This window comes from Mesoplodon bidens (genome assembly GCF_964165515.1).
Source record: "Mesoplodon bidens genome assembly, chromosome: 2".
NCBI lineage: Eukaryota > Metazoa > Chordata > Mammalia > Artiodactyla > Ziphiidae > Mesoplodon > Mesoplodon bidens.
Genome location: NC_138177.1, coordinates 141,479,923 through 141,507,177, shown reverse-complemented (window position 1 = coordinate 141,507,177; position 27,255 = coordinate 141,479,923). Strand labels below are relative to the sequence as shown.

Sequence of the window (27,255 nt, the reverse complement as noted above, 5' to 3'; positions counted from 1 at the left end):
TTATTTACTACTGTACCTCCAGTGCCTAGAAGAGTAAGTGTTCCATATCTGTTGAATTAATTGAATGAATGAATGAAGACAAGCCAATTTGTATGCTTGCTAAAATAATGGACATAAATAATATCCTGTTTAAATTTTTATTTCAGGTAGGGATAACTATCTTTTCATATATTTATTGGCCATTTGGGTTTCCTTTTCTGTGAATTGCTCATTTTCCCCCAGAACTTATACTTGGTTTTATTCTCATAATCGGGAGGCATCCTACATGTACACTTGCTTTGCATCCTTTGTGGGTTATATGCATTGAAATATTATCTCTGGTCTGTGGTTTATTTATTTATTACCTTGCTTATGGTTTATTTTGTGGTGTAGAAATTTTTATTTATTTTTTTGGCTGTGTTAGATCTTCGTTGCCATGCACGGGCTTTCTCTAGTTGTGGTGAGCGGGGGCTACTCTTCGATGTGGTGCGCGGGCTTCTCATTGTGGTGGCTTCTCTTGTTGCGGAGCACGGGCTCTAGGTGTGCAGGCTTCAGTAGTTGTGGCAGGTGGGCTCAGTAGTTGTGGCTTGCGGGCTCTAGAGCTCAGGCTCAGTAGCTGTGGTGCACGGGCTTAGCTGCTCCACAGCATGTGGGGTCTTCCCGGGCCAGGGCTCGAACCCGTGTCCCTTGCATTGGCAGGCAGATTCTTAACCACTGCACTACCAGGGAAGCCCAGAAATTTTAAATTTTAGTTTAAATGTAGTCAAATTCATCAGTCTTTCCCTCAGATTCTACAGACTGGCTCTTCTGTCATCTTGTTCCTGACCACTTTCCTCCAACCCACCCCACGAGGCCCAGCCCTCTCTGCTAGAAAACACTTTACCAATATTGTACCTTCTTTTTTTAACCATGTCTATGGGCTCATGAGATTAGTAGTGTTGTGGGAAGAAGGATGCTTTGGGTTCGTATCCTGGCCTTGTCACGAAAGACAGCCAAACACAGTGATGAAGAATATGGATTAGGAGCTACAGTGCTGATGTGAATCCTCCGCCACTTACTAGCTGCGTGATCTTAGGCCAGTTGCTAGACTTCTATGCGACACAGTGTCCTCATCTACACAATGGGCATAATAATAGTACCTACCTCGTAAAGTTGGGGTTATTATGAAGATTACATGAGTTAATTCAGGTTGTTCCCTAATAACAGTGTCTGGCATATATCAAGCATTCTATGTGTGTTTGCTATTATTGTTGTTGTTGTTGATGTTGTTGCTATCTCTGAGACTGTAGGCAGGCTGTCCTCCCCAAACCTCAATTTTTCTCTTTTGTAAGATAAGGCTACCTCGGAGCGTGGGAAATAAAACAGTGTAACACAGTAAAACAGTGCTGAACTCCATGCTTGGCACCTGTTAGGTGCTCAACGAATGCTGGGTCCCTCTCTTCTTTCTCCTTGGGGATGGAGATCATGACTTTATCTTTGAATCCTCAGTCTCTAGCACAAAATAAAGTGCTCAAAAACTGTTTGAGTACCTACTCTGCACCAAGCCCTCTGCCTGGTGCTGATGACGTGGATTTCTCAGACACAGAGTCTGCTTCTCAAGAAGTTCTCAGGCTAGAAGTAAGGAAGAATGAGAGCTAGAAAGAAATGCCACCTTGGCAACCTTTAGCTGAGAGGCCTGGGCCAAGGCAATGGTTTTCACACTATGCTCACCGGAGCTCCAGGAATTCCATGGACATCTGGATGGAACTTCTGTGTGTGTCCCTGAGGGAGGAAGCTGAGTGGAAGGGAGACTTCCCTCAACCTCCATCAGAGCTGCTCCACTTTGACTGGTTTTAAATATTGGACATCCATGCCATTTGATGAAAAGGTTCTGTAGCTTAAAAACACCAGTCTAGGGCTTCCCTGGTGGCGCAGTGGTTGAGAGTCCGCCTGCCGATGCAGGGGACGCGGGTTCGTGCCCCGGTCCAGTAAGATCCCACATGTCACGGAGCAGCTAGGCCCGTGAGCCATGGCCGCTGAGCCTGTGCGTCCGGAGCCTGTGCTCCGCAACGGGAGAGGCCACAACAGTGAGAGGCCCGCATACCACAAAAAAAAAAAAAAAAAAAAACAAACCAACACCAGTCTAATAGAATAAATGGGGGCTTTTACATAAAACTAAACTATGAGCTAGTTCTACTTTTTTGGGGGGGGGCATGCTGTGCGACTTGTGGGATCTTAGTTCCAGGAACTGAACCCGTGGCCCCTGCAGTGGAAGCTCAGAGTCCTAACCACTGGGCCACCAGGGAATTCCCTACTTTTACTTTTTAACTGATGTATAGTTGATTTATAATATTACATAAGTTTCAAGTGTACAACACAGTGAGTCACAATTTTTAAAGGTTACATTCCATTTATAGTTATTATAAAATATTTGCTATATTCCCTGTGCTGCATAGTATATCCTTATAGCTTATTTATTTTATACTTAACTAGTTTGTACCTCTTAATCCCCTACCCCTTATCTTGCCCCTCCTCCCTTCCCTCTACCCACTGGTGACTACTAGCTTGTTCTCTATATCTGTGAGTCTGTATCTTTTTTGTTAGATTCACTAGTTTGTTTTAGTGTTTAGATTCCACATATAAGTGATACCATAAGCATCTGTCTTTCTCTGTCTGACATATTTCACTAAGCATTAACACCCTCCGAGTTCATCCATGATGTTGCAAATCTCAGTTTTAGTTTTCTCACATGGAAAACAGGGAAAAGAGTACTTAATACATAGCCTTGTTGAAAAGGATTAAAGAGTGTATGTAGTGACTGGCACACAATAGATTCTCCTGAATTCCTTTTCCTCTTATAATCAACAAGTATAATCACTCTAAAACTTAATGTTTAGGATTGAGCATATATATTACTGAACCCCACTGAGCACCAGCTTCCTCTTTTGAAAAACGGTGATAATAATACCTACCCAAAGGTTGATGCAAGAATTAAGTGTGCCCATGTGCACCAAGTCTTTCGTACAGCACCTGCAAACAGAAGCACTCAGAGCCGCCGGCTCTCTTCTCCCCTCAAACACAGGCCACCGTTGTTGGAACGCTTTCCTTCAGGATCACTGGATGGACCTCTGCTCCCTTCTCGGATAGCAGGGAGGTCGGAATGACATTATCCCCTGGCCCATCCTCTTACAGACTTTCAAGGGGAAGCCAGCCTGTGCAGAGCTGGAACTCAGCACATCATGAATAAGCATGAGAGAAGCTCCTCCACACTCACCCCCACCAGGAAATCCTCTAAAATTAAAATCAACAATCTCCTCTAACACAAGTGACTTAACTTGTCTTGAATTTGTAATGTCATTTGAAGACTTTCAAAGGACATACTATTACTTGTCATCAGCGCATTAATAGAACATACAATTGCATTTTCTCCAAATTCTCTGCAACAGTTGCTATCAAAGCTCAGAAGAGTCAAATAAAACACCAGATGCCCCACCAACAGTGCGCTTCTGCGACTTTCCAGGCAACCCGCACACTCACCTGAGCTTAGCTGGGACATGGAAAAGAATCAAAACAGCACTACACATACCATAGAGATCTGGGTTGCTGCGGATATACAACCTCACAAAGTTTTTTCCTGGTATTGGCAAAAGAGACCCCTTTATTCTGTCAAAGACCTGCAAAACAGCACAGCAGTTAAGTCTACTGAAGATTTTTTTCTTAAAGTTTAATAAGTTTGCCCTGCAAAATTGAAACTCAGTGATTATAGCTTTTATTATTTATTTAGTATTTTTTTATTATTTCATTTAGTATTTTCAAATGCTAATTGACCTTTTACTTTTGAAGACCATATCCAGTATATAAAACCTTTCACATTACTCGATTGTTTAACCATAGAAGAAACAAGTCTGCATTATATGACAAAAGAAAGGTAAATCTGGTTTACAAACCTGGTAAGTGTCTACATCAAAGAATGTTTGATAGTATTCAAATGTCCAGAAGGGGGAGCTTTTCTTCTGTCCAGCAAGTAACTGTCAGAGGTAAAATAAAAAACGTAATGAACACAGAAGCAATTTCCTTATTCTAGCTACCCAGAGAAAGAGAAAGAGAGAGGGTCTAATGGAAAATCAAGATGTACGAAAGACCAAACTCTTCTGCATTCATCAATCAATTTTACCACAGCCATGCCCAATTCTCAGCCTGACATAAAAGCATCAGCTCTGAAGACACACCAAAAGGTTTCAAATCCTGGTCCCTCCACCAGGGGATGGCTTCGTCAAATCACTAGACTCATCTCAGTCTTCCTTATCTAAAAAGTACAGGTGGGCTTCCCTGGTGGCGCAGTGGTTGAGAGTCCGCCTGCCGATGCAGGGGACGCGGGTTCGTGCCCCGGTCCGGGAAGATCCCACATGCCGCGGAGCGGCTGGACCCGTGAGCCATGGCCGCTGAGCCTGCGCGTCCAGAGCCTGTGCTCTGCAACGGGAGAGGCCACAACAGTGAGAGGCCCGTGTACCGCAAAAAAAAAAAGAAAAAAATTAAAAAAAAAAAGTGCAGGTAACAAGATCTACCTTATAGGATAATAGGAAGGATTAGCTTAATTACTATGCAAAACAACATACATATGTATATACACACACACAAACATGTACCTACAGAAGGCAGTCAGTGTAAATATCTTTTCCCCTTCCTCCACTTCAACATCCTCACTACTATCACCACCTGAATTCTCAAAAATCTGATATACTGACTCACTCTAAAGAATTAAAAACTTAAAATATACTGCTCTAACAGAAAACCAAAATTCCTATTTAGAAGAGGGGCACTAGGAAGGCCATGCCTGCACCAAGAGCACAGCTGTCTACAGAAGAATGCACGCCCCATGCCAGGAAGTGTGACTGCCATCCTCAGATATCTGAAGAGGATTCATACAGCAAAAAGTACAGATGCACTCTAAGGACCTTTGCAAGATGAGGGAAGGTACTATAGGCAGATATTTTTTGTTCACTATAAAGGAAAATTTTCCCCATTAAAGTTTTCCAAAAGTGGTAGGGGCTGCTTTACATGGTCATGAGCAGCCTGCTCCTAGAGGTATTCAAGTGCTGTCTTTCTGACATACCACGGACAGCATTAATATCTTGAGAGGGAAGCTGAAATACAGTAAGTCCCCTATATACGAACAAGTTCCATGCCGAGAGTGCGTTTGGAAATCCAATTTGTTCCTAAGTCCAACAAAGTTAGCCTAGGTGCCCAACAAACACAATCAGCTATATAGTACTGCACTGTAGTAGGTTTATAATACTTTTCACACAAATAATACACGAAAAACAAACACAAAAAATAAAGAAAACATTTTTTTTGCAGTACGCGGGCCTCTCACTGTTGTGGAGCACAGGCTCTGGACGGACGCACAGGCTCAGCAGCCATGGCTCACGGGCCCAGCCGCTCTGCAGCATGTGGGATCTTCGCAGACCGGGGCACGAACCTGTGTCCCCTGCATCGGCAGGCGGACTCTCAACCACTGCACCACCAGGGAAGCCCAAGAAAACATTTTTAATCTTACAGTACAATACCTTGAAAAGTACAGTAGTACAGTATAACAGCTGGCATACAGGGGCTGGCATCGAGTGAACAGGCAAGAAGAGTTACTGACTGGAGGAGGGAGAGGAGGTGGGAGATGGTAGAGCTGAAGGATCTTCAGCAATAGGACACGGAGGGCAAGGTGCAATTTCACTCACTCCTGCCACTGATGGCACAGGTTCTGGTTCCTTGCTGGATTCAATTCTATCTACCCTCTTAAAAAAATGATCCAGTGATGTCTGGGTAGTACTGTACCAGCTATATCACCGCTGCTTTTACGCTTGCTTCTGGACATCCTGGGCTTGAAATAAAGATACTGTACTCTATACAGTACTGTACAGTAAAGTTCACAAAAGCACAAACACTTGTAGAGGATGCACGCATGTGACAATGTACGCCAGACACATGAACTTACATGACTGGACATGCGGACACACGTTCGAATCTTTGAAAGTTCGCAACTTGAAGGTTCATATGTAGGGGACTTACTGTAGAGGAAACTGTAGATTCTTTCCAACTCTAATATTGCAAGATACTGAACACCAGAGACCCATGTTCCATAAGCTAGGTCAAGAAATTCTGTCACTATCATAGAATATTGGTAACCTCTCCCCGATTCCCTGACGAAATTAAGATAACGAATAAAATGTTTTCAGTTTTAAGATTTTTTTCCCCTATACAATGCTTCTTAAACTTTTGATGGCTGCTGTTGTTCAGTGTGATGGTAAATTTTATGTGTCAACTTGGCTGGGCCATGATGCCCAGATAGTTGATCAAACATTGTTCTGGATGTTTCTGTAAGGGTGTTTTTGGATGAGCTTTACATTTAAATTGGTGGACTTTTTGAATAAAGCAGATTGCCCTCCATAATGTGGGTGAACCACAGCCAATCAGGTGAAGGCCTGAATAGAACCAACGGCTGACCCCCTGAGCAAGAGGGACTCCTCCAGCAGATGCCCTCAGACTTCATCTGCAATATCAGCTCTTCCTACTTCTCCAGCACAATGCCTTTGGATTCAAATTCTCTTTCCTGAGTCTCCAGCCTGCCAGCATCCTCCATCAGATTTTGGACTCACCAAGCATCCACAATCATGTGAACCAATTCAAAAAAAAGTAAATCTCTTTCTCTACATATACATATCCTATTGATCTATTTCTCTGGAGAACCGTAACTAATTAATACACTCAGTTATACTAAAAATCATTCCTATATCCTGAGGGTGCCAACAACTTTGATAAGCACTTAACATACACTACTCTAATACAGAGGGACTCAGAGTACCTTGGTTTAAAGTTCCATCTGCACCTGCCAGCTGTGTGTCCTGGGGCAAGTCACTTAAAATCTGTGCCTCAGGTTTCTCATTTACAAAATGAAGCTAAGAATAGTTCCTTGCATATAGGGTTGTTTTAAGGATTAAATGAGATGATCCAAGTAAGGAACTTTAAACGGTACCTGGCAGCTATTAAAAACTGAGTAAATATTAGCTGTTGTGATGATAATGATGACAATAGTCAGTATACTATTTTCTTATATTTCCAATGAGGAAATCCAGGTTTAGGGAAATTAAAGTACCTTATCCAAGACCACAGAGCTACTACTACTGGCCAGACCTGGATTCAAACTCAGGCTCCTAAGTCTGAGCTCTTGCCACAATATCTAGTATACAATGCTATTTAATTTGACATACACTTTGGTACTTATTTTGATATTTCATGGAGTTCCACGAAGAGCACTTGCCCCTCCACTATTTCATGAGCCTGTGAACACACTGCTATAAACTGAGTACTCCTCTAGTGAATCACAATCATGATCTATTTATAAAATATTACTAGAAATACTGTTTTTCTGGAATGCACCAACAGTGTACATGGAAGTAAATTTTTGTGATCAAAAACAGCTCTGATATTCAAAATTCAACCAGATGCAGAAACCTAGAACTCTCAATAGAATCCTCCCTCTCTTCCTCACCCCTTTTCCACCAAGTCCTAGTGAGCCCATCTGCTAAACATCTGTATCCAGTTCTAGCTCAGGCCACTTCACCAGTCTCCTACCCGGTTTTCTGGCCTCTGGTCCGTCTCCCACCAATTCATACTCCACAGGGCCCTGTATCTTAAATATCTTTAAACGTATCTGGTCATATTGTTTAAAATCTTTCAATGGCTCCCAATGGTTTTCAGAATACAATTCATACTCAGAGGGTTGAGTCCTTGCCTATCTGTGAGCCTCATCTCCTGTCTTCACTTATATTTTGCTCCCAACGTACATGAAGATGGAAGATGTGCTTTCTGTACCATGTTCTTTCATGCCTCTGTGACTTCACCAAAACTGTTCCCTTTGCCCAGATCACCCTTCCACACCTTCTTCCCGGGTTCGCCTATTCTTTCAACAAGATTCAGTTTAAGTGTCACTGCCTCCAGGAAGCCTTCTGTAACCCCCTTCTGTCTGCTCCCACAACCCCAGCGTGTTTCCCATGGGTAACAATGGTCTGTTTGCTTGTCTGTTTCTCCCCCAAGGCAGATTTACCTTGATTTACATGATTTACCTTCGTGTCGCCACTGCTTGGCATTCTACCTGGCACACAGGAGACAGATAAATGCATGAGTGAGGTTTTTAAAAGTTAAAAGAGTAAGCTGGGACAAAGTGAGATAGTGGCATAGACTTATATACACTACCAAAGGTAAAATCGATAGCTAGTGGGAAGCAGCTGCATAGCACAGGGAGATCAGCTCGGTGCTTTGTGACTGCCTAGAGGGATGGGATAGGGCGGGTGGGAGGGAGACGCAAGAGGGAGGAGATATGGGGATATATGTATGTGTAGAGCTGATTCACTTTGTTATAAAGCAGAAATGAACACACCATTGTAAAGCAATTATACTCCAATAAAGATGTTAAAAAAATTAAAAGAAAAAACAATTTAAAAGACAAGTTCAAACCTCAGTTTTGTCAGAGTCATCATTTCCTAGTAACTCATCATCCTCTTCTCTCCCTGAGCCTCCTGGGGCTCCTGGCTGGTGTTTTGGGGTTTCACCAGGATCCTCAATGCTTATTGTGGTGGCATCTGGGTTTGCTGCTAGAGGAGTGGCTGCATCACCAAATTCTGAAATCCATTAGAGTACAAGGGTATCAGTGACCTTACCCACACTGGAAATGCCATACTTTTAATTTAAAGACAAGCTGTTACAACCTCAGCTTTGCTACAGACCCTATCTGAGACAAGTGGCAAAAGGCTCTGAAAAAAATCTCATCTAGAAATCAAGCTGACAAAGAAAAATGATTATGAAAACAACAGAATTTGAAGTCAGACCAGAATTTTAGTCCTGGCTCAGTTACTTACTAAGTATTCAAGCCTGAGTAAGTAACTTAACCTCTATAAGCTTCAGTGTTCTCATCTATACAATGGGGAGAATAATATTTGTTTTCAGGAATTTTGGGAAAGTTAGGAATATTACTTAAGTAAAGCCCTTAGCAGAGTGCCTGGCCCGTAGCAAGTAACCAATCTAACCCTCTCTTCTTTGATTCAAGTTCAAAACAACTTAATGGAAGTTATTTTTTCCAATAAGTCCTATGTAATCACTACAGAACACACGAGGACAAAAATGAAAGTAGAAACAACAGAATAAAAATCACTCTTAGTCCCATCCACATAAAAGCAAACACTATTAACTTCTGGTATCTTTCCTTTTCTCTATAGAGTAGATTCATGCTAGGGATGACCATTCACTCAACAAATATTTCCTGCGTGCCTACAGTGTACCAAGTGCTGAATTAGGGTGTGACGGTACTATGTAAACAATGCTGTACCCTGCTCCATCGGCCAGGGATTATAGAAGAAATTATTTGTTTCATATTATATCAGTCTTTAAAATGATCAGTTGGGCTTCCCCGGTGGCACAGTGGTTGAGAGTCCACCTGCCGATGCAGGGGACACGGGTTCGTGCCCCGGTCCGGGAAGATCCCACATGCCGCGGAGCGGCTGGGCCCGTGAGCCATGGCCGCTGAGCCTGCGCGTCCGGAGCCTGTGCTCCGCAACGGAGAGGCCACAACAGTGAGAGAGGCCCGCGTACCGCAAAAAAAAAAAAAAAAAAAGATCAGTTACGTGGCTACATAACAGTTCATCAGCTGGAGGTGGGAACAGTGGGAGAGAGACACCACAAGTTAACACAATTATTCCACTGTTATTGGATGTTTGGGTGCTTCTCGTTTTTCATTAGTACAGATAACACTGCAGGGAGCATCTTTGAGGAGAAAGCTCTTGGGGTTATTGCCTTAGTATGAGCACTATCAGTGCGATCACCAGGTCAAAGGGCACAGACCATTTTTAAGGCTCTTGAGCCATACTGCTAAACTGTTCTCCAAAAGAACCTCACCTATTCATGTCCACCAGCAATGATTGTGACTTCCTGTCTCTGGGCATCCTAACAAACTTTATTTAGCCACTCTTAGATAAAATTTAGGGCAGCTGTGGAATTTGGCAGGACTCAGCAAGGATGCCAGCAGGGCACCACTGTGACACTACAATCATGGCAGTAGGATGGGGCTCTTGGATAATCGAGCCCAATCTTACTGCCTTTCAGCTACGCAAATAGTTTTATGGAGATAATTAAAGTGACTGAAATTAATAAGGTGGCTGATCCGTAACAACTACTCAAGCTTCAGTCTCCCATGTTTTGGCAGCATGAGGCTCTGGAATGAGAGGGTCCTCTGTTTAAGATAAGACTCTAGCACTCCATGACCTTGGGCAAATCACCCCATACCTCTGAGTCTCTGTTTCTCTAAAAAGTAGAAAATACTTATCTCGCAGAGAGATTCTGAGGATGATATGAGATAATAATAAATACTGTTATCGCTATCATTTACTGACTGGACAAGGCACTGACATTTAAAAAGATGGTTATAACTTTGCCTGAAGGAATCAGTCCAAGGAAGACATATTTAAGTTTCATATTTTTAAAACAGTAGTTTACCAGGGGAAAGGACATGCCAGAAGGAGGAACAGAGAGTGTCACTTTAGACGTACCAAGTCCAAAGAGGTTCAAGAGATGATAACTCATCTAGTTGATGGGATTAGGAAAGGCTACTTGAAGAAGCTGCCGTATGAGAAGGATGGCCAGAAGCAGTAGGGATGGCATCTCAGGCAAAGGGTATGGGATGAGCAAGACCCAGAAGACAGAAAATGTGTTCCGTGTGTGAAGAACAGCAGATGGAAAGTCTGATTTTGATGTAGGATGTGTGTACCTCACACATGATGACTATTCACATGTTCTGCTCTGTATTAGTTATTCTTGTCCATCTCAGTGCCTTGAGGGCAAGATTGGTATGCTTCTTATTTCTGCCACCAACATTATCTGCTTCTACATCCTATGCTATGTTTTGCCTCTATTCCTTTCCTGACATAATGTCTCCCACCTGCAGGGCCCTGACCTTCACTTTTTCATTTAACACTACCATTTTTCCTCGGAGAAGCTTTCCATGACCCCCACAGCATCCTGTGTTCTTCTTTTCTAAAGAGCCAAGTCTTTAACATGGTGTATAAAGTCCTGTGTGACTTGGCTCCTGCTTCCTCTCAAACCTCACCTTGTGACAGGCCTCCCCCACCATCTGTGCTCTGGTACACTGGCCTTCTTTTAATTCCTTGGGAAAGAAAATGAAACAGACTTCCTCCCTTCTCAAGTACTCCGCACGTGCTGTTCTTTACCCTTGAACTTTCTTGCACTGTACTCCCAGATAGGATGACCAAGGAAGGCCTCTGGAATGAAGTGAGATTTGAGCAGAGCAAGGGAACAAGCCATGTGGCTATCTGGACTAAAAATGTCCCAAACAGAAGGATGGCTCAAAAGCCCTAAGCTGTTAGTGTACCTGGCGTCTAGGAGGGACAGTGATGAGGCCCATGTGGGTAGGCAGACAGAAAGGGCTAGAGTAGCAGGAGATGAAATCAGAGGCAGCGGAGGCCTGGATCATGTAGGGCCTCCTAAGCACAGAAAGGGCTCTGTCTTCCACTCCTAGTGAGATGGGAGCCACTGGAAGGTTCAGAAGGAATGACATAATCTGACTTGGTTTTAAAGGTCTACTCTGGCTGCAAAATACAGACTGTAGGGGGTAAGGGAGGATGCAGGAAGACCTGAAGGAAGGTAAGGGCTATAATCCAGACATGAGGTGATGGTGACCTTGAGCACGGTGGGATAGTGGACGAGGTGGCGAGAAGTGGTCAGATATTGGTTGTATTTTGCAGATGAAACTGATAGAATTGGCTGATGAAGTGGATATCTCTTTAAACATCGTATCGCTTCCTTAGATAGTAGTAAGATAGCGTAGGTGGTGATGCCTGGGTTCAAACCCTGCTTTACCACTTACTATAACCTTTAAGCAAATGACTTAATTTTCCTGTGTTTCAGTTTCCTCATTGGTAAAATAGGGAGAATAAAATAACTATTTCAGGGCTTCCCTGGTGGCGCAGTGATTGAGAGTCCGCCTGCCAATACAGGGGACACAGGTTCGAGCCCCGGTCCGGGAAGATCCCACATGCTGCGGAGCAGCTGGGCCCGTGAGCCATGGCCGCTGAGCCTGCGCGTCCGGAGCCTGTGCTCCGCAACGGGAGAGGCCACAACAGTGAGAGGCCCACATACCGCAAAAAAAAACCCAAAAAACAAAAAACATAAAAGCTATTTCATAAAGTTGACATAAGGAGTAAATGAGTAAATACTTGTAAAGCACTTAGAACACTGCCTGCCATTTAGGAAATACTATACAAGTGTTTACAAGGCAAATGAGCATTCGTCAATCCCCAGCTTAAGTCAGGCTCTGGGTTATGAGTTATGAACTTTTCCTCCAGCACTTTCATAGTTTATAGATATATATTTAAATGATCATTTAACAAATAAATGTCTCCCTCACTAGACTGAGAGCTTCATAAGGGAAGAAACTGTTCACTCTTCTACCCTGGTAACTAGAACAATTGCCTGGTTCATGGTCACACTCATGAGAGATTTACTGAGTCAGTGAAGGAATGACCTGATCACATTTCATTATAATTATCTTTTTACACTTTTATCTACTCTACCAGTGTAAAAAAACTTCTCCTTTATCTTTTGATCTCCTGTATCTAGTAGAATTCTAAGCACAAAATAGGTGCTCAATAAATGCGTGTTGAACTAAAGCAAGAACTCTATAACCATTTTCTGTAATCACTGCACTAAATTTATATTACCAATCTGAAGGGCCGTTTGGCAAAAAAGAACAGCTGGTGTGAACAAACAGAATAACCTGAGTGTGGCAAACATTCTTTTACCAAGATATCTGAAGTAATCTTCTTTAATATATGCACCAGCATAGCAACGGAAATTCTGCTGTGACTGCAGAAATACTGATCATAAAAGGTGGGCACCCAACGGATGTACCTTCAAACTGCAAGTCATCTACAGCTGCCATTCAGCCAAGGGTCTTCTCCCAATTATTAGGAAGATAATTTACAGAGGTCTAAAAAGGAAAAATAAATAAATTTCATACGATAACATAAAAAAAAATCTACAAACGAATCTTATTTCAGCATTAGAAATGGTATTGCTTTTCCTTGCGTCCTTTTTTAGTGGGATCCGATAGGTTTATATAAAGATAACCATTTAGCATCAGATACTATTAAAACGGTTATAAAAAAACTAATGGTGGGGGGCTCCATTGGTTCCATGCAATCTCACTGTGTGGGTTTTTAAGGGCCAGGTGCAGTCTGGAGATGGAAGGATGAGGAAGGGGAGGCTGGGGTTTGAGAGAGGTGGCTATGAGGGCAGTGGAGAGCAAAGGAAGTCAGCCTAGCCAGTGGTTAAGGGCACAGGCTCTGGAGTCACAGACCTGGGTTTGATTCCCGATTCTGCTGCTTCTGGCCGTAAGACTGTGGGCTCCTGGGGGCCTCAATTTCCTCATCTGTAAAATGGGTTCATAATTGTACCTACTCACACATTGTTGGGTGCCATTAACTGAGGCAAGTAAGTGTAAGGCGCTTAGTGCACAGCGAAGCAATTAGTAGGCGCTGGAGTGATGGGGACCCTACAGCCTGGGGCACCGTGAGTCCAGGACGGTCTGGGAAAGCGCTGCCCAAGAAGCACTGACAGTGTTTTAGGAGGAGAAGCTGGGCCGCAGCGGCCCGGGTGAGCAGGAGATCCCGAGCTCCCTCAGTCCCGGGCCGGTCCCACAGACCCCGCCACCTCACCTCGCGGGGCTCGGCGTCCAGCTGGTGCCAGGAATCCTCGGGCCTCAGATTCTGCGCGCAGGCTCTGGTCCCGCCGAGTTGCCGGAAACCGGAGATCCGGGGGGCAGACCTTCTCCACCTCCTCCGGGCAGAGCCCCGCCTCCTTAAAAAGACAGCAGCTCCCGGAGACGCCGCTTCCCGAGACCTCAGCGGGCAACTGCACCAAAGCTCGCTCCCTCCGCGGCCCCTCGAAGGGCGAGGCTTCGGCTCTTAAAGAGGCAGGTGGCGTCGGGCGGACCGGTGGGGACGTGGAGAGCGTCCGCCTCGGCTCACCTCGCTCCGGGGACGAGGGGCGCAGAGAATTCTCTGGAGAGTGGGGTTTACTTTATGTTTGGTTATACCTCTTTTCTTATTGAAATATAAAGTAGCGTAACGGAAGACGATTGTGAAAAGGAAAAAATGTCATCAATCCCCCCATTCTTTTTTGGCCATAAAAATTTAATTAACCAGTGAAGGAGAACGAGTCAATTAGTTTTTGAGTGTTGAATCAGTGATCTAGGGAAGGATGATGTCTGTTCCTAGGGACACCCCCGTAAGTGTGGTAATTTGTTCCTTCGCTCCTGCGACGGTCTACCTTATGTTCTTGGGGCAGTGAGGGGTGACTGGAGATTGGCCTCACTCCCCGCTCTGTCCCCGCCTCAGCATCTGACCACCACCTTGACTACAGCAGGGGCCCAGTAAACGACGGTGAAGTTGCACTGAGTGAGCCGGTGAGAAACATTTTGCCCCGCCGCCAGTCTTTGCTTGGTTATCACCTACACATCCCTCCAGATGTCGGTACCCTTTCCTCCTCCTAGGGAAAGCCTGCCTTCGCCTCCCAGGACTTCTTTTGCGCCCATAGTCCCCTGTGCTTGCTTAAACCGTGGCAGTTGTTATTGTTTGCCCATCTTTGCCGGCGTGGGAGTGCTTTGGGGGGAAGGATCAGGAATGACTCTGGCCTCCAGGTCCTCAAGGCAGCCCAGAACCAGGGACACGATAGTTGTTCACTGAAGGTTAATTGTAGAGCGATCAAGTTCTGGCTGTCTGAGCAGCATAAGCCAAATTCACTGCCTACACAAGGTGGAACCTTTGACTTTGGCCTCACTACACTGGGCCCTTATGGTCAATGGGAATGGCTTATTACATCTGACTAATAAAATAGTTACACACATATGGAGCGTATTTATTGAACTGACATTGTGATCAGTTTATACATGCAGATCCGTAATTCTCAGAACAATCCAGCAAGCTTGAGGTGATTATCCTCATTTTATAAAAAGAAAGCTGAGGTTAGCGTATGTATGTGCAGGGTACTTTGGTTGATTGTGTACCAAGAATGAATTGCAATGCACAAATTCGGTGTGCAAATGTATCAAACACTTCTCATGCCCCAAGGCAGATCCTCTTGGCTTCATCAACTGCTTATTTCACCACCACTGATCTTATTCCAGCTTCAGCAGCTATAACCTAAGTGAGCTTCACCTCAAGTCCATAACTCAGGCTTCTCGCTTTCTGCATCAGGGCTTGTGTCTTGATACCTTGGGATTATGGGACTGCTTGAACCGTTCAGCACTGGGACAGGTGCAAGCCAGAAGTGGGGGAGTGGGGAGTGGTCAGTGCCTTATGGGACAAATCTTTGACCGATGGAGTCAGTAACTGATGAATACATGCTTCTCTCTTTTTCCCCTCAGACTCTCTTCAGATATTTCATACAGCTTTCAAACTGTCTTGCAGGATCAAACAATCAGATGCCTTTGGAAGTGGCCAATTTGACTAGATAATTCTTTGTAGAGCACCCTCAACAAAGAATTCCACCCTTGCACTGGCTCTCCTTCCTCCCCTCCGCCATTGCATTGCAATTCACCCTTGCAATGGCTCTCCTTTCTCCTCTGTTTTACAACTCCTGTCCTTCACTCCTGATCCTTGGACTCACACTTGCCAATAAAGTACTCACATGAGATGAGGAACCCACGCTAAGGCATGTTGGTACCAAGAGTGGCCCCAGAAAGCAGCCCTCAGGATGGAATTTTGGAACTGGACTGCTCACCAGTCAGATGGCAACAACAACCCCATTGCTAGTGATAAGTGTGTGTGTGTCGGGCGGGGGGGCAGTGATAACACCTAGACTACATATTTCTTCTCTTGGAAACAGAAGTAAAAGTTTTATTGATATATTAATTATAATGATATGTAAGTTTTGGCCCCAAACAAGACAAGAATCAAAGATCACTATACCAGTTTAACTAGAACAGCAATTCTCAACTGGGGACTCTTTTGCTCCCAGGGATATTTGGCAATATGTGAAGACATTTTTTTTTTTTTTTAAAGAATTTTATTGGGATTTCTCTGGTGGCGCAGTGGTTAGGAATCCGCCTGCCAATGCAGGGGACACGGGTTCGATCCCTGGTCGGGGAAGATCCCACATACTGTGGAGCAACTAAGCCCGTACGCCACAACTACTGAGCCTGCGCTCTAGAGCCCACACGCCGCAACTGCTGATGCCTGTACCCTCTAGGGCCCACGCTCTGCAGGATGAGAAGCCCACGCACTGCAGCGACGAGTAGCCCCCGCTCGAGGCAACTAGAGAAGGCCCGCGCGCATCAGTGAAGACCCAAAGCAGCAAAAAAAATTAAAAAATAAAAACCATCATTCACTCTAAAAAAATAATTTTATTGGCGTATAGTTGATTTACAATGTTGTGTTAGTTTCAGGTGTACAGCAAAGTGATTCAGCTACATATATATATATATATATATATATATATATATATATATATATATTCATCTTTTTCAGATTCTTTTCCCATATAGGTTATTACAGAACATTGAGTAGAGTTCCCTGTGCTATACAGTAGGTCCTTGTTGGTTATCTATTTTATATATAGTAGTGTGTGTATGTTAATCCCAAGCTCCTAATTTATCCCTCCCCTGCACATTTCCCCTTTGGTAACCATAAGGTTGTTTTCAAAATCTGTGAGTCTGTTTCTGTTTTGTAAATAAGTTTGTTTATACCATTTTTTTAGAGTCCACAGATGAGTGATCATGATATTTGTCTTCCTCTGCCTGACTTATGAAGGCATTTTTGATTGTCATGACTTGTGAGGTGCTACTGGCCAGGGTGCTTCTAAACGTCCTACAATGCACAGGATAGCCCTTCTCAACAAAGAATTATCTAGTTCAAAATGTCGATGGTGTCAAGGTTGAAAAACTCTGAGCTCAAAATGTTCATATTTCTTTAACTCATCTGTCCAACTATGGTAAGGAAGGTGAGCCCAGCTGATGATACTAATTAGAGCTCTAACTGCTCTCCGAGGGAAATGAACCAGTGAGAGAGAACCCACCCCACCCTCACCTAGACAGAATGGGGGGAAGAATGCGGGAGGAAGAGAAGCAGAGGAGCAAGCCTTACTTTGATGGACAGGGATGGGGGTGGAGGGGACGGTCTGAAAAGTATGAGCCTTGTTAGATGCTGCATGTGATCCTGACAGAGCCCCCTGGCTTTCCGCAGGGGAAAGCTGGTGACCCCACAGCTGAGCCATGCTCCAGAAAGTGTCTCCAACACCTGCTGAGTGTTACCCATCCCAGGGAGAAGGCTGCTGGCCTTTGCATCATCGTCTCGGGTGCAATGTTAGAGAACTACCACTGATTATTTTGGCAAATGCCCTGTTTTTATAGCGTGAGCTCTGAGTCAGGTCAAATAAAACCAAGACCTGAGAATGGAGCTTTCCAAAGGAGATGTCAGACAAGTTACATAATGACAATTGTCTGTGGATGGGACTTTTTGAAGAGCTCCAAACCTATTCTTCCCCTTCCAGTGGTTACTAAATTGCTAATTTTCGCAACAAACATGGTTGTGAAGCTGTTGTTTTTCAAGGCTACCTTGGAGCGGGGAGAGGGGAATGGGGCTAGAGCAAGTTAAAACACCACAAAGCTCACTGTTCTTACTAAGATTCAGCTGTTTTTACTGAATAGACACTTCTCTGATGATCACAAAGCTTTCTCTGATTAATTTACAGAATACTGAAAGAAGTCGATTTTGACAATTTTTGCCAGTGTTCTCATGCTTTTATGAAGGAGTGGGTTTTCAGAGATTCTTATTCTTCCATTCCAGAAGTGCTGCTAATTCATTTACATTAAATGCATTTATTTTTATATGTAGATATTTCAGTCATCTTTTTCACATTAATTACTTCTATTACTTCTTTATATCTTCTTTACCTTTTTTGTGTATCTTTATTGGAGTATAATTGCTTTACATTGTTGTGTTAGTTTCTGCTGTACAACAAAGTGAATCAACTATATGTATACATATATCCCCATATCCCCTCCCTCTTGAGCCTCCTTTATCCCACCCCTCTAGGTTGTCACAAAGCACTGAGCTGATCTCCTTGTGCTATGCAGCAGCTTCCCACTAGCCATCCATTTTACACTTGGAAGCGTATATATATCAGTGCTACTCTCTCACTTCGTCCCAGCTTCCCTTCTCCCCCCACACCCATCCTCAAGTCCATTCTCTACGTCTGCGTCTTTATTCCTGCGCCGCCACTAGGTTCACCAGTACTACTTTTTTAGAATCCATATATATGTGTTAGCATATGGTATTTGTTTTTCTTTCTGACTTACTTCACTCTGTATGACAGACTGTAGGTCCATCTACCTCACTACAAATAACTCAATTTTGTTTCTTTTTATGGCTGAGTAATATTCCATTGTATATATGTGCCACATCTTCTTTATCCATTCATCTGTCAATGGACATTTAGGTTGCTTCCATGTCCTGGCTATTGTAAATAGTGCTGCAATGAACATTGTGGTACATGTATCTTTTTGAATTATGGTTTTCTCAGGGTATATGCCCAGTAGTGGGATTGCTGGGTCATATGGTAGTTCTATTTTTAGTTTTTTAAGGAACCTCCATACTGTTCTCCATAGTGGCTGTATCAATTTACATTCCCACCAACAGTGCAAGAGGATTCCCTTTTCTCCACACCCTCTCCAGCATTTATTGTTTCTAGATTTTTGGATGATGGCCATTCTGACTGGTGTGAGGTGATATCTCATTGTGGTTTTGATTTGCATTTCTCTAATGATTAGTGATGTTGAGCATCTTTTCATGTTCTTTCCCTTCTTTCACTATCTATTTTTTTCTTGCTAGCTCAAAGTTATACATCCATTTTATTTTATTTTGGTTGTTGCTTTTAACTCATTTTATTTATTTTTTCCTGTCTGCTTTTTAAGCATATATATATATATATATATAAAATACCCTATTGGGGCTTCCCTGATGGCGCAGTCGTTGAGAGTCCGCCTGCCGATGCAGGGGACACGGGTTCGTGCCCCGGTCCGGGAAGATCCCACATGCTGCAGAGCAGCTGGGCCCGTGAGCCATGGCCGCTGAGCCTGCGCGTCCGGAGCCTGTGCTCCGCAACGGGAGAGGCCACAACGGTGAGAGGCCCGTGTACCGCAAAAAAAAAAAAAAAAAAAATTACTCTATTGAACAAGTGGCTCCTAATCTGTTATTTAACACATTCCCCCAGTCTTTATTTATTTTATTTTATTTTATTTTATTTTATTTATTTTTTTTATTTTTTATTTTTTTGCGGTATGCGGGCCTCTCACTGCTGTGGCCTCTCTTGTTGCGGAGCACAGGCGCCGGACACGCAGGCTCAGCGGCCATAGCTCAGGAGCCCAGCCATTCCGCAGCATGTGGGATCTTCCCGGACCGGGGCGCGAACCTGTGTCCTCTGCATCAGCAAACAGACGCTCAACCACTGCGCCACCAGGGAAGCCCCTATTTTATTTTTTTTTAATTTTTAAAATTTATTTTTGGCTGCGTTGGGTCTTCGTTGCTGCACGCGGGCTTTCTCTAGTTGCAGTGAGCTACTTTTCATTGTGGTGTGCGGGCTTCTCATTGCTGTGGCTCCTCTTGTTGTGGAGCACAGGCTCTAGGCATGCAGGTTTCAGTAGTTGTGGCACGCAGGCTCAGTAGTTGTGGCTTGCAGGCTCTAGAGCGCAGGCTCAGTAGTTGTGGCACATGGGCTCAGCTGCCCGGTGGCATGTGGGATCTTCCCGGACCAGGACTCGAACCTGTGTCCCCTGCATTGGCAGGCGGATTCTTAACCACTGTGCCACCAGGGACGCGCTCCCCCCAGTCCTTAATTCAACAATTGTGTATTTGTTTCCTAAAACTTCTATTTGACTCTTTTAAAAATCATTTTGGGTAGCCTATTAATGCTTTTTTTTTTTTAATCCAGGAAGGCAAATGATTTAATAGCTTACTGGTGGAAGCTGATCTTTGCTGTCAGGGTGCCCTGGCGCCTATGAGTGCTTTAAACCTTTAATACATAGTTATAGCTATTTAAATAGTCTTATTGATAATTCCAATGTCTGAAATTCTTGAGGATCTAAATGTTGTTGTTTCTGCTGATTCTCACTCGTGGTGGTTTGTTTCTTTGTGTGTTGATAATCTTTGTGAGTTCATATTAGTTTCATCCTAATCTATGTGAATCCTCAATATCTAAATATTTTGTCTTTTCTAAAAAGTCCTATTTGGCTCTTTTATCAAAAGTACATGGTCATTTTTGACACCAAGATACAGGCGATACCTCTTCAGAGAGGAGTTGCTATTGCATCTTCCAGAAGCCAGGAGTCACTGCTGATAGGGGACCACTTCCATATCCTTTGAGGAGTTTCCATCTTAATACAGGAATCTCAGAGTCAGCTCTCCTATTCTACAGCTGATTCAGGGCTTAGTTTCACAACCACAGAGCTGATATTGGCGCTTCTCAGGGCTGCTCTAACTCTTCTATTTGCCCAGGACTATTTTGCCCAGTTCCCTATTTTGGTTTTACCCAATGATATTATTTATGTTTATGTATATACATATGTGTGAATGCTTGGAGGTATTCCCTTAACTCTTATGAAAGTAGTACATTAAATAGTTATTTCATGAAAAAGCTAACTGTTTCGTGAGCAAAAGTTTGACGTACTGCCAGAAATGAAATTCTCAACTAATCTTTCTGTTACTCAGAATTCCAAACATGCACAAAAAAGTAACGAACAATATAATGAAATCCCGTATACCATCATCTATATTTACTTATTGCAATTTTGCTATTGACTCCCCTTTTCCTTCTTTCTTTTTATGGTTTTGTGAGGTCACTTTTAAAACTTAAACACATTTGTTTTGAAGAGAAACTTCTATTGACTCCATGAAATGGAAAACCATGATCTCTTGCCAGTAATAGAATGTAACCATAATAATAAATAAAATGAAAATCAAAGTTATTAAAAATTAAGAAAATAAACAATAAGATATAAAAGTAATAATGAATTGATTTATACAAATATATACCTGAAAAGTTTTTCAGTGAAAATAAAGGAATAACTTATGATCAATCAGTAATGAAGATATGTATATTAAACTCATTGCCTCTTCATTTAAAATAAGGATTAGTTTCTAGAATAATACAATGATTCTGTCTTTTGGTTTTGATGTTATAGCACCAAGAATCCCAACTCCCAACACATATCTGCAATTGGAAAGGAAGGGCAAAACATATTTAACCACTTTTTAGATTTCAGTTATACATATTTATAACTACTTTGTATTCTAAACAATTGTCAGTTTCCAAAGTGCTGGTTGATGTACTGCTGCAAATAACAGAATTACTGGAGTTTTGAAATATTTATGGGCAGCCTATGTAACATGGTGTATCAGAGGTCCACCCCAAGGTCCAATGATTTGTAGGAGGTCTTAGAGAACTTATCATATAGTCATACTCATAGCTATGCTTTAACAGTGAAAGGATACAAGAGAAAATCAGCAAAGGGAAAAGGCACATGGGGCCAAAGTCCAGGGAAAACCTGGCATAAGCTTCCAAGAGTTCTCTCCCAATGGAGTCACATAGGATACACTTAACTCTTCCAGCAACAAGCTGTGACAACATAGGTGAAATATCGTCTACCAGGGAATCTCATCAGAGGACAATGCCCAAGGTTTCTACTGGGGGCTAGTCACATAGTCATCCTCTATCTAGCATGTACCTAAATTCCAAATTCCCAGAAGGAAAGCAGGTTTTCACAGTAGCTAAAATGTGAAAGGAACCCAAATGTCCATCAACAGATGAAGGGATAGCAAAATGTTTTATATACATACAATGGAATATTATTCATCCTTAAGAAAGAAGGAAATTTCACAGTATGCTACCACATGGAAGAAACTTGAGGACTATGCTAAGTGAAATAAGACAGTCATAAACAGACAAGTACTGTATAATTCCACTTATATTAAGTATTTACAATAGTCAAAAATCATAAAGACAGAAAATGTAATGGTGGTTTCTAGGAGCTAGCAGGAGGAGGGAATGGAGGATTATTGTTTAATGAGTATCATTTCAGTTTTACAAGATGAAAAGAGTTATGGTGATGGCTGAACAACAATGTGGATGCTCTTAATGCCACTGAACTATACACTTAAAAATGGTTATAATGGTAAATTTTATGTTATGTGTATTTTATCACAATAAAAAAAACAAAAATAAAAAAGTAATAGGGCCAGTGATTGTAGATGTAGATCATATAGTTCTAATAACTTTACATAACAACTCTTTCCAAAAAAAAAGGTAAGGGAATAGAAAAAGATACACTATGATAACACTAATCAAAAGAGAGCTGGAATGACTATATTACTTTCAGTCAGAGCAAACTTCAGAGCAAGGAAAATTATCAGGGATAAAGACATTTTATAATGATAAAGGGGTCAATTCTCCAAGAAGGCATAAGCTTTAATGTGTATGTGCCTAACAACAGAGCATCAAAATACATGAGGCAAAAAGTGATAGAACTGAAAGGAGAAATAGACAAATCCACTCTTATAGTTGGAGACTTTAATACCCCTCTGTCAGAAATGGATGGATCTAGCAGGCAGAAAATCAGAAAGGACATAGGAGAATTCAACAGCACCATTGGTCAACTGGATGTAATTAACATCTATAGACCACTTCACCCAACAACAGTGGAATACACATTCTTCTCGAGCTTACATGGAACATTCACCAAGATAGACAACATTTGAAGCCATAAAACATACCTTAACAAAACAAACAAAAAACAGAAATCATACAATATATGCTGTCAGACCACAGTGGAATCAAACTAGAAATCAATAACAGAAAAATACTTGGAAAACTCCAGAATACTTGTAGATTAAACAAAACACTTCTAAATAACACAGGGCCAAATAAGAAACCTCAAGAGAAATTAAGAAATATTTTGAACTAAGTGAAAATGAAAATACAACTTAACAACATTTGTGAGATGCAGCAGAAGTAGTACCTACAAGGAAATTAATAGCATTGAAAGCATATATTAGAAAAGAAAGGCCTGGGTTCAATCCCTGTTCGGGGAACTGAGATCCCACGAACAGTGCAGTGGGACCAAAAAAAAAAAAAAAAAAAAAAGAAAAAGAAGAAAGGGAGAGAAATCTAAAATCAATAATCTAAGCTTCCACCTTAGCAATTTGGAAAAAGAAGAGAAAATTAAATTCAAAGTAGTCAGAAGAAAATAAATTAAAATTAGAGCAGAAATCAATGAAACTGAAAACAGGAAATCAATAGGGAAGATCCATGAACCAAAAGCTGGTTCTTTGAAAAGATCAATAAAATTGATAAACCAGGCTAAGTAAGAAAAAAAGAAAGAAGATGCAAGTTTCTAGTGTCAGAAATGAAAGAAGGGACATCACTACCGATCCCATGGATATTAAAAGGATAATAAAGGGATACTAATAATTCTATACCCACACATGTGATAACATAGTAAAATGGACCAATTCTTTGAAAGACACAATCTGTGTAAACTTACACCAGAAGAAATAAACAATCTGAATAAGCCTGTATCTTATTAAAGAATTTGAATAAATAATTAATAACCTTCCAAAACAGAAAAAGTACAGGCTCAGATAGGTTCACTGGTGAATTCTACCAAACAATTAAGGAAGAAATTATACCAATTTTCTACAATCTCATCCAGAAATTAGAAGGAGAGGGAATACTTCCTAACTCATTCTATGAAGCCAGCATTACCCTAATACCAAAACCAGACAAAGACATTACAAGAAAAGAAAATTAGAGGCCAATAACTTTCATGAATATAGATGCAAACATCCTCAACAAAATATTAGCAAATTGAATCCAACAATGATAAAAAAATTATACATCATGACCAAGTGAGATTTATTCCAGATATATAAAGCTGGTTCAACATTAAAAAATCAATTACTGTAATCCATTACATAAAAAGCCTAAAGAATAAGAATCACATGATCATATCAATACATGCAGAAAAAGCATTTGACAAAATTCAACACCCCTTAATTATAAAAATTCTCAGCAAACTAGGAATAAAGGGGGAACTTCCTCAAGTTGATAAAGAACGTCTACAAAAAACCTACAGCTAACATCATACTTAATGATGTTACAACTAGAAGCTCTCCTGCTAAGATCAGGAATAAGGCAAGAATATACCCTGATGGTTTGGAAACTGGCCCCCTTACATGGAAGGCAGGGAGAGACCAAAGAAAGAGGCAGATCACTCCAGATTGGTAGGTGGCAGGATGGCATTTTAAATAAGCAAGGGGACTTACGAGGCTTGTCTTCGGCAGCCACAAGACAAGTAGATCTCTGAACACACCCACCATTATCTTAAAAGTTTATACAGAGGACTTAACTGGGTTCAGTCATATAAACCATCCAGATGGTCTCAACATCACATTACTATCTCAGGCTGCATACTTGGGTAGCTTCTAGCATGGGGAAGGCAAGCAGAACATACATTCCAAAGACAGGGGAGGAGGTGAGGAGCTTCTGATTGCCCAAGTCCAGCTTACAGGTTAACCAGTGGTCATGTCCTCTCAGTAATCTCTTCCAATGTCTTCTCTCACCACTCTCTCAACATCATACTGGAAGTCCTAGCTAATGCAATAAAAGAAAAGGAAATAAGTGTATACAGATCAGGAAGAAATAAATAAAGCTTTCTTTGCTCATAGATTACACAATTGTTTATGTAGAAAATCTGAATGGGGTTTCCCTGGTGGCGCAGTGGTTGAGAATCCACCTGCCAATGCAGGGGACACAAGTTTGAGCCCTGGTCCAGGAAGATCCCACATGCCGCGGAGCAACTAACCCCCTGCGCCACAACTACTGAGCCTGTGCTCTAGAACTGGCGAGCCACAACTACTGTGCCTGCATGCTGCAACTACTGAAGCCGGCGTGCCTAGAACCCGTGCTCTGCAACAAGAGAAACCACCACAATGAAAAGCCTGCGCACCGCAACGAAGAGTAGCCCCCACTCGCCACAATTAGAGAAAGCCCACGCGCAGCAACGAAGACCCAACACAGCCAAAAATAAATAAATAAAATAAATAAATTTTAGAAAAAGAAAAAAGAAAATCTGAATGAATTGACCAAAAAACTACTGGAACTAATAAGTGATTATAGCAAGTTTGCATGATACAAGGCTAATGCACAAAAGTCAATTGCTTTCCTATATACCAGCAATGAACAATTGGAAACCGAAATTAAAAATCATAATACCATTTACATTAGCACCCCCCAAAATGAAATACTTAGGTATAAATCTAACAAAATATGTAGAAGATCTATACAAGGACACCTATAAAACTCTGATAAAAGAAATCTAGGAAGAGCTAAATAAATGGAGAGGTATTCCATGTTCATGAATAGGAAGACTCAATATTGTCAAGGTGCCAGTTCTTCCTAACTTAATCTATAGAGTCAACACAATACCGACCGAAATCCGAGCAAGTTATTTTGTGGATATTGACAAACTGATTTCAAAGTTTATACAAAGAGACAAAAGACCCAGAATAGCTAGCACAACATTGAAGGAGAAGAACAAAGCTGAAAGACTGACACTACTTGACTTCAAGACTTAATTTAAAGGTATAGTAATCAAGAGAGTATGATATTGGCAAAAGAATAGACAAATAGATCAATGGAAAGAAGAGAGAGTCCAGAAACAGACCCACACAAATATAGCCATGTAATCTTTGACAAAGGAACAAAGGCAATACAAAGGAGAAAGAAAGTCTCTTTGACAAATGGTTCTGGAACAACCAGACAGCCACATGCAAGAAAAATGAATCTAGGCACAGACCTTACACCTTTCACAAATATTAACTTGAAATGGATCTTAGACCTAAAGATAAAACACAAAACCATAAAATTTGCAGATAACATAGGAGAAAAACTAGATGACCTTGAGTTTCGTGATGACTTTTAGATACAACACCAAAGTCACAATTCATGCAAAAAGAATTGATAAGTTGGACTTCATTAAAATTAAAAACATCTGCTCTGAAAAAGACACTGTCAAGAGACTGAGAAGACAAGCTACAGACTGAGAGAAAATATTTGCAAAAGACATAGCTGATAAAGGACTGTTATCTAAAGTAAACGAAGAACTCTTAAAACTCAAAGATTGGGCTTCCCTGGTGGCACAGTGGTTGAGAGTCTGCCTGCCGATGCAGGGGACACAGGTTCGTGCCCCGATCTGCGAAGATCCCACATGCCGCGGAGCGCCTAGGCCCGTGAGCCGTGGCCGCTGAGCCTGCGCGTCCGGAGCCTGTGCTCTGCAACGGGAGAGGCCACAACAGTGACAGGGCCGCATACTGCAAAGAAAAAAACAAACAAAACAAAACAAAAAAAACCTCAATGATTAAAAAAAGAACAATCTGATTTAAAAATGAGCAAAAGATTGGAACAGACACTTCACCAAAGAAGATATACAGATGGCAAATAAATAAATAAAAAGATGCTTAACATCATATGCCATTAGGGAATTGCAAATTAAAACAAGTGAGATACCATTACGTACCTCTTAGAATGGCCAAATTTCAGAACACAGACACCATCAAATGCTGGTGAGGATGTGGAACAACAGGAACTCTCATTCATTGATGGTGGGAATATAGAATGGTGCATCCACTTCAGAAGACAGTTTGGCAATTTCTTACAAAACTAACCATACTCTTACCATAAGATCCAGCAGTTGCGTTCCTTGCTATTTACCCACATGAGTTGAAAACTTATGTCCACGAAAAAACCTCACACAGATATTTATGGCAGCTGTCTTAGTCCAGCTTAGATTATAAACAACAGAAATTTATTTCTCACAGCTTTGGAGGCTGGGAAGTCCAAAATCAAGGGATCAGTAGATTTGGTATCTAGTGAGTGTCCACTTCCTGGTTCCTAGACAGCCACCTTCTTGTTGCATCCTCACATGGTGAAGGGGCAAGGGAGCTCTCTGGGGTCTCTCTTATAAGGGCACTAATGCCATTCACTAGGGCTCTACTCTAATTACCTAGTCACCTCACAAAGACCCCACCTCCAAATACCATCTTTAGGGATTAGGTTTCAACATATGAATTTTGGGGAGATACAAACATTCAGGCTATAGCAGCAGCTTTATTCATAATTGCCCAAATT

General features: G+C 42.0%; 1 protein-coding gene across 3 annotated transcripts in view; it reads right to left on the bottom strand.

Moving 5' to 3' along the window:
* Window positions 1-13,841, bottom strand: part of YIPF1 (Yip1 domain family member 1) — a 36,493-nt gene extending 22,652 nt beyond the window's left edge. For 2 of the 3 annotated variants that reach the window (XM_081220232.1, XM_081220234.1), the window contains exons 1-5: window positions 13,734-13,841; window positions 12,928-13,006; window positions 8,467-8,630; window positions 3,906-3,986; window positions 3,545-3,632 (exon numbers count right to left, since the gene is read on the bottom strand). In XM_081220232.1, the coding sequence (XP_081076358.1) occupies window positions 3,545-3,632; window positions 3,906-3,986; window positions 8,467-8,630; window positions 12,928-12,958 (364 nt within the window). In that variant the 5' untranslated portion in view covers window positions 12,959-13,006; window positions 13,734-13,841. Of the gene's footprint in view, window positions 1-3,544; window positions 3,633-3,905; window positions 3,987-8,466; window positions 8,631-12,927; window positions 13,007-13,375; window positions 13,448-13,733 lie in introns of all 3 variants that reach the window. The other variant, XM_081220233.1, reaches the window with a different exon arrangement.
* Window positions 13,842-27,255: the final 13,414 nt, after the last annotated feature.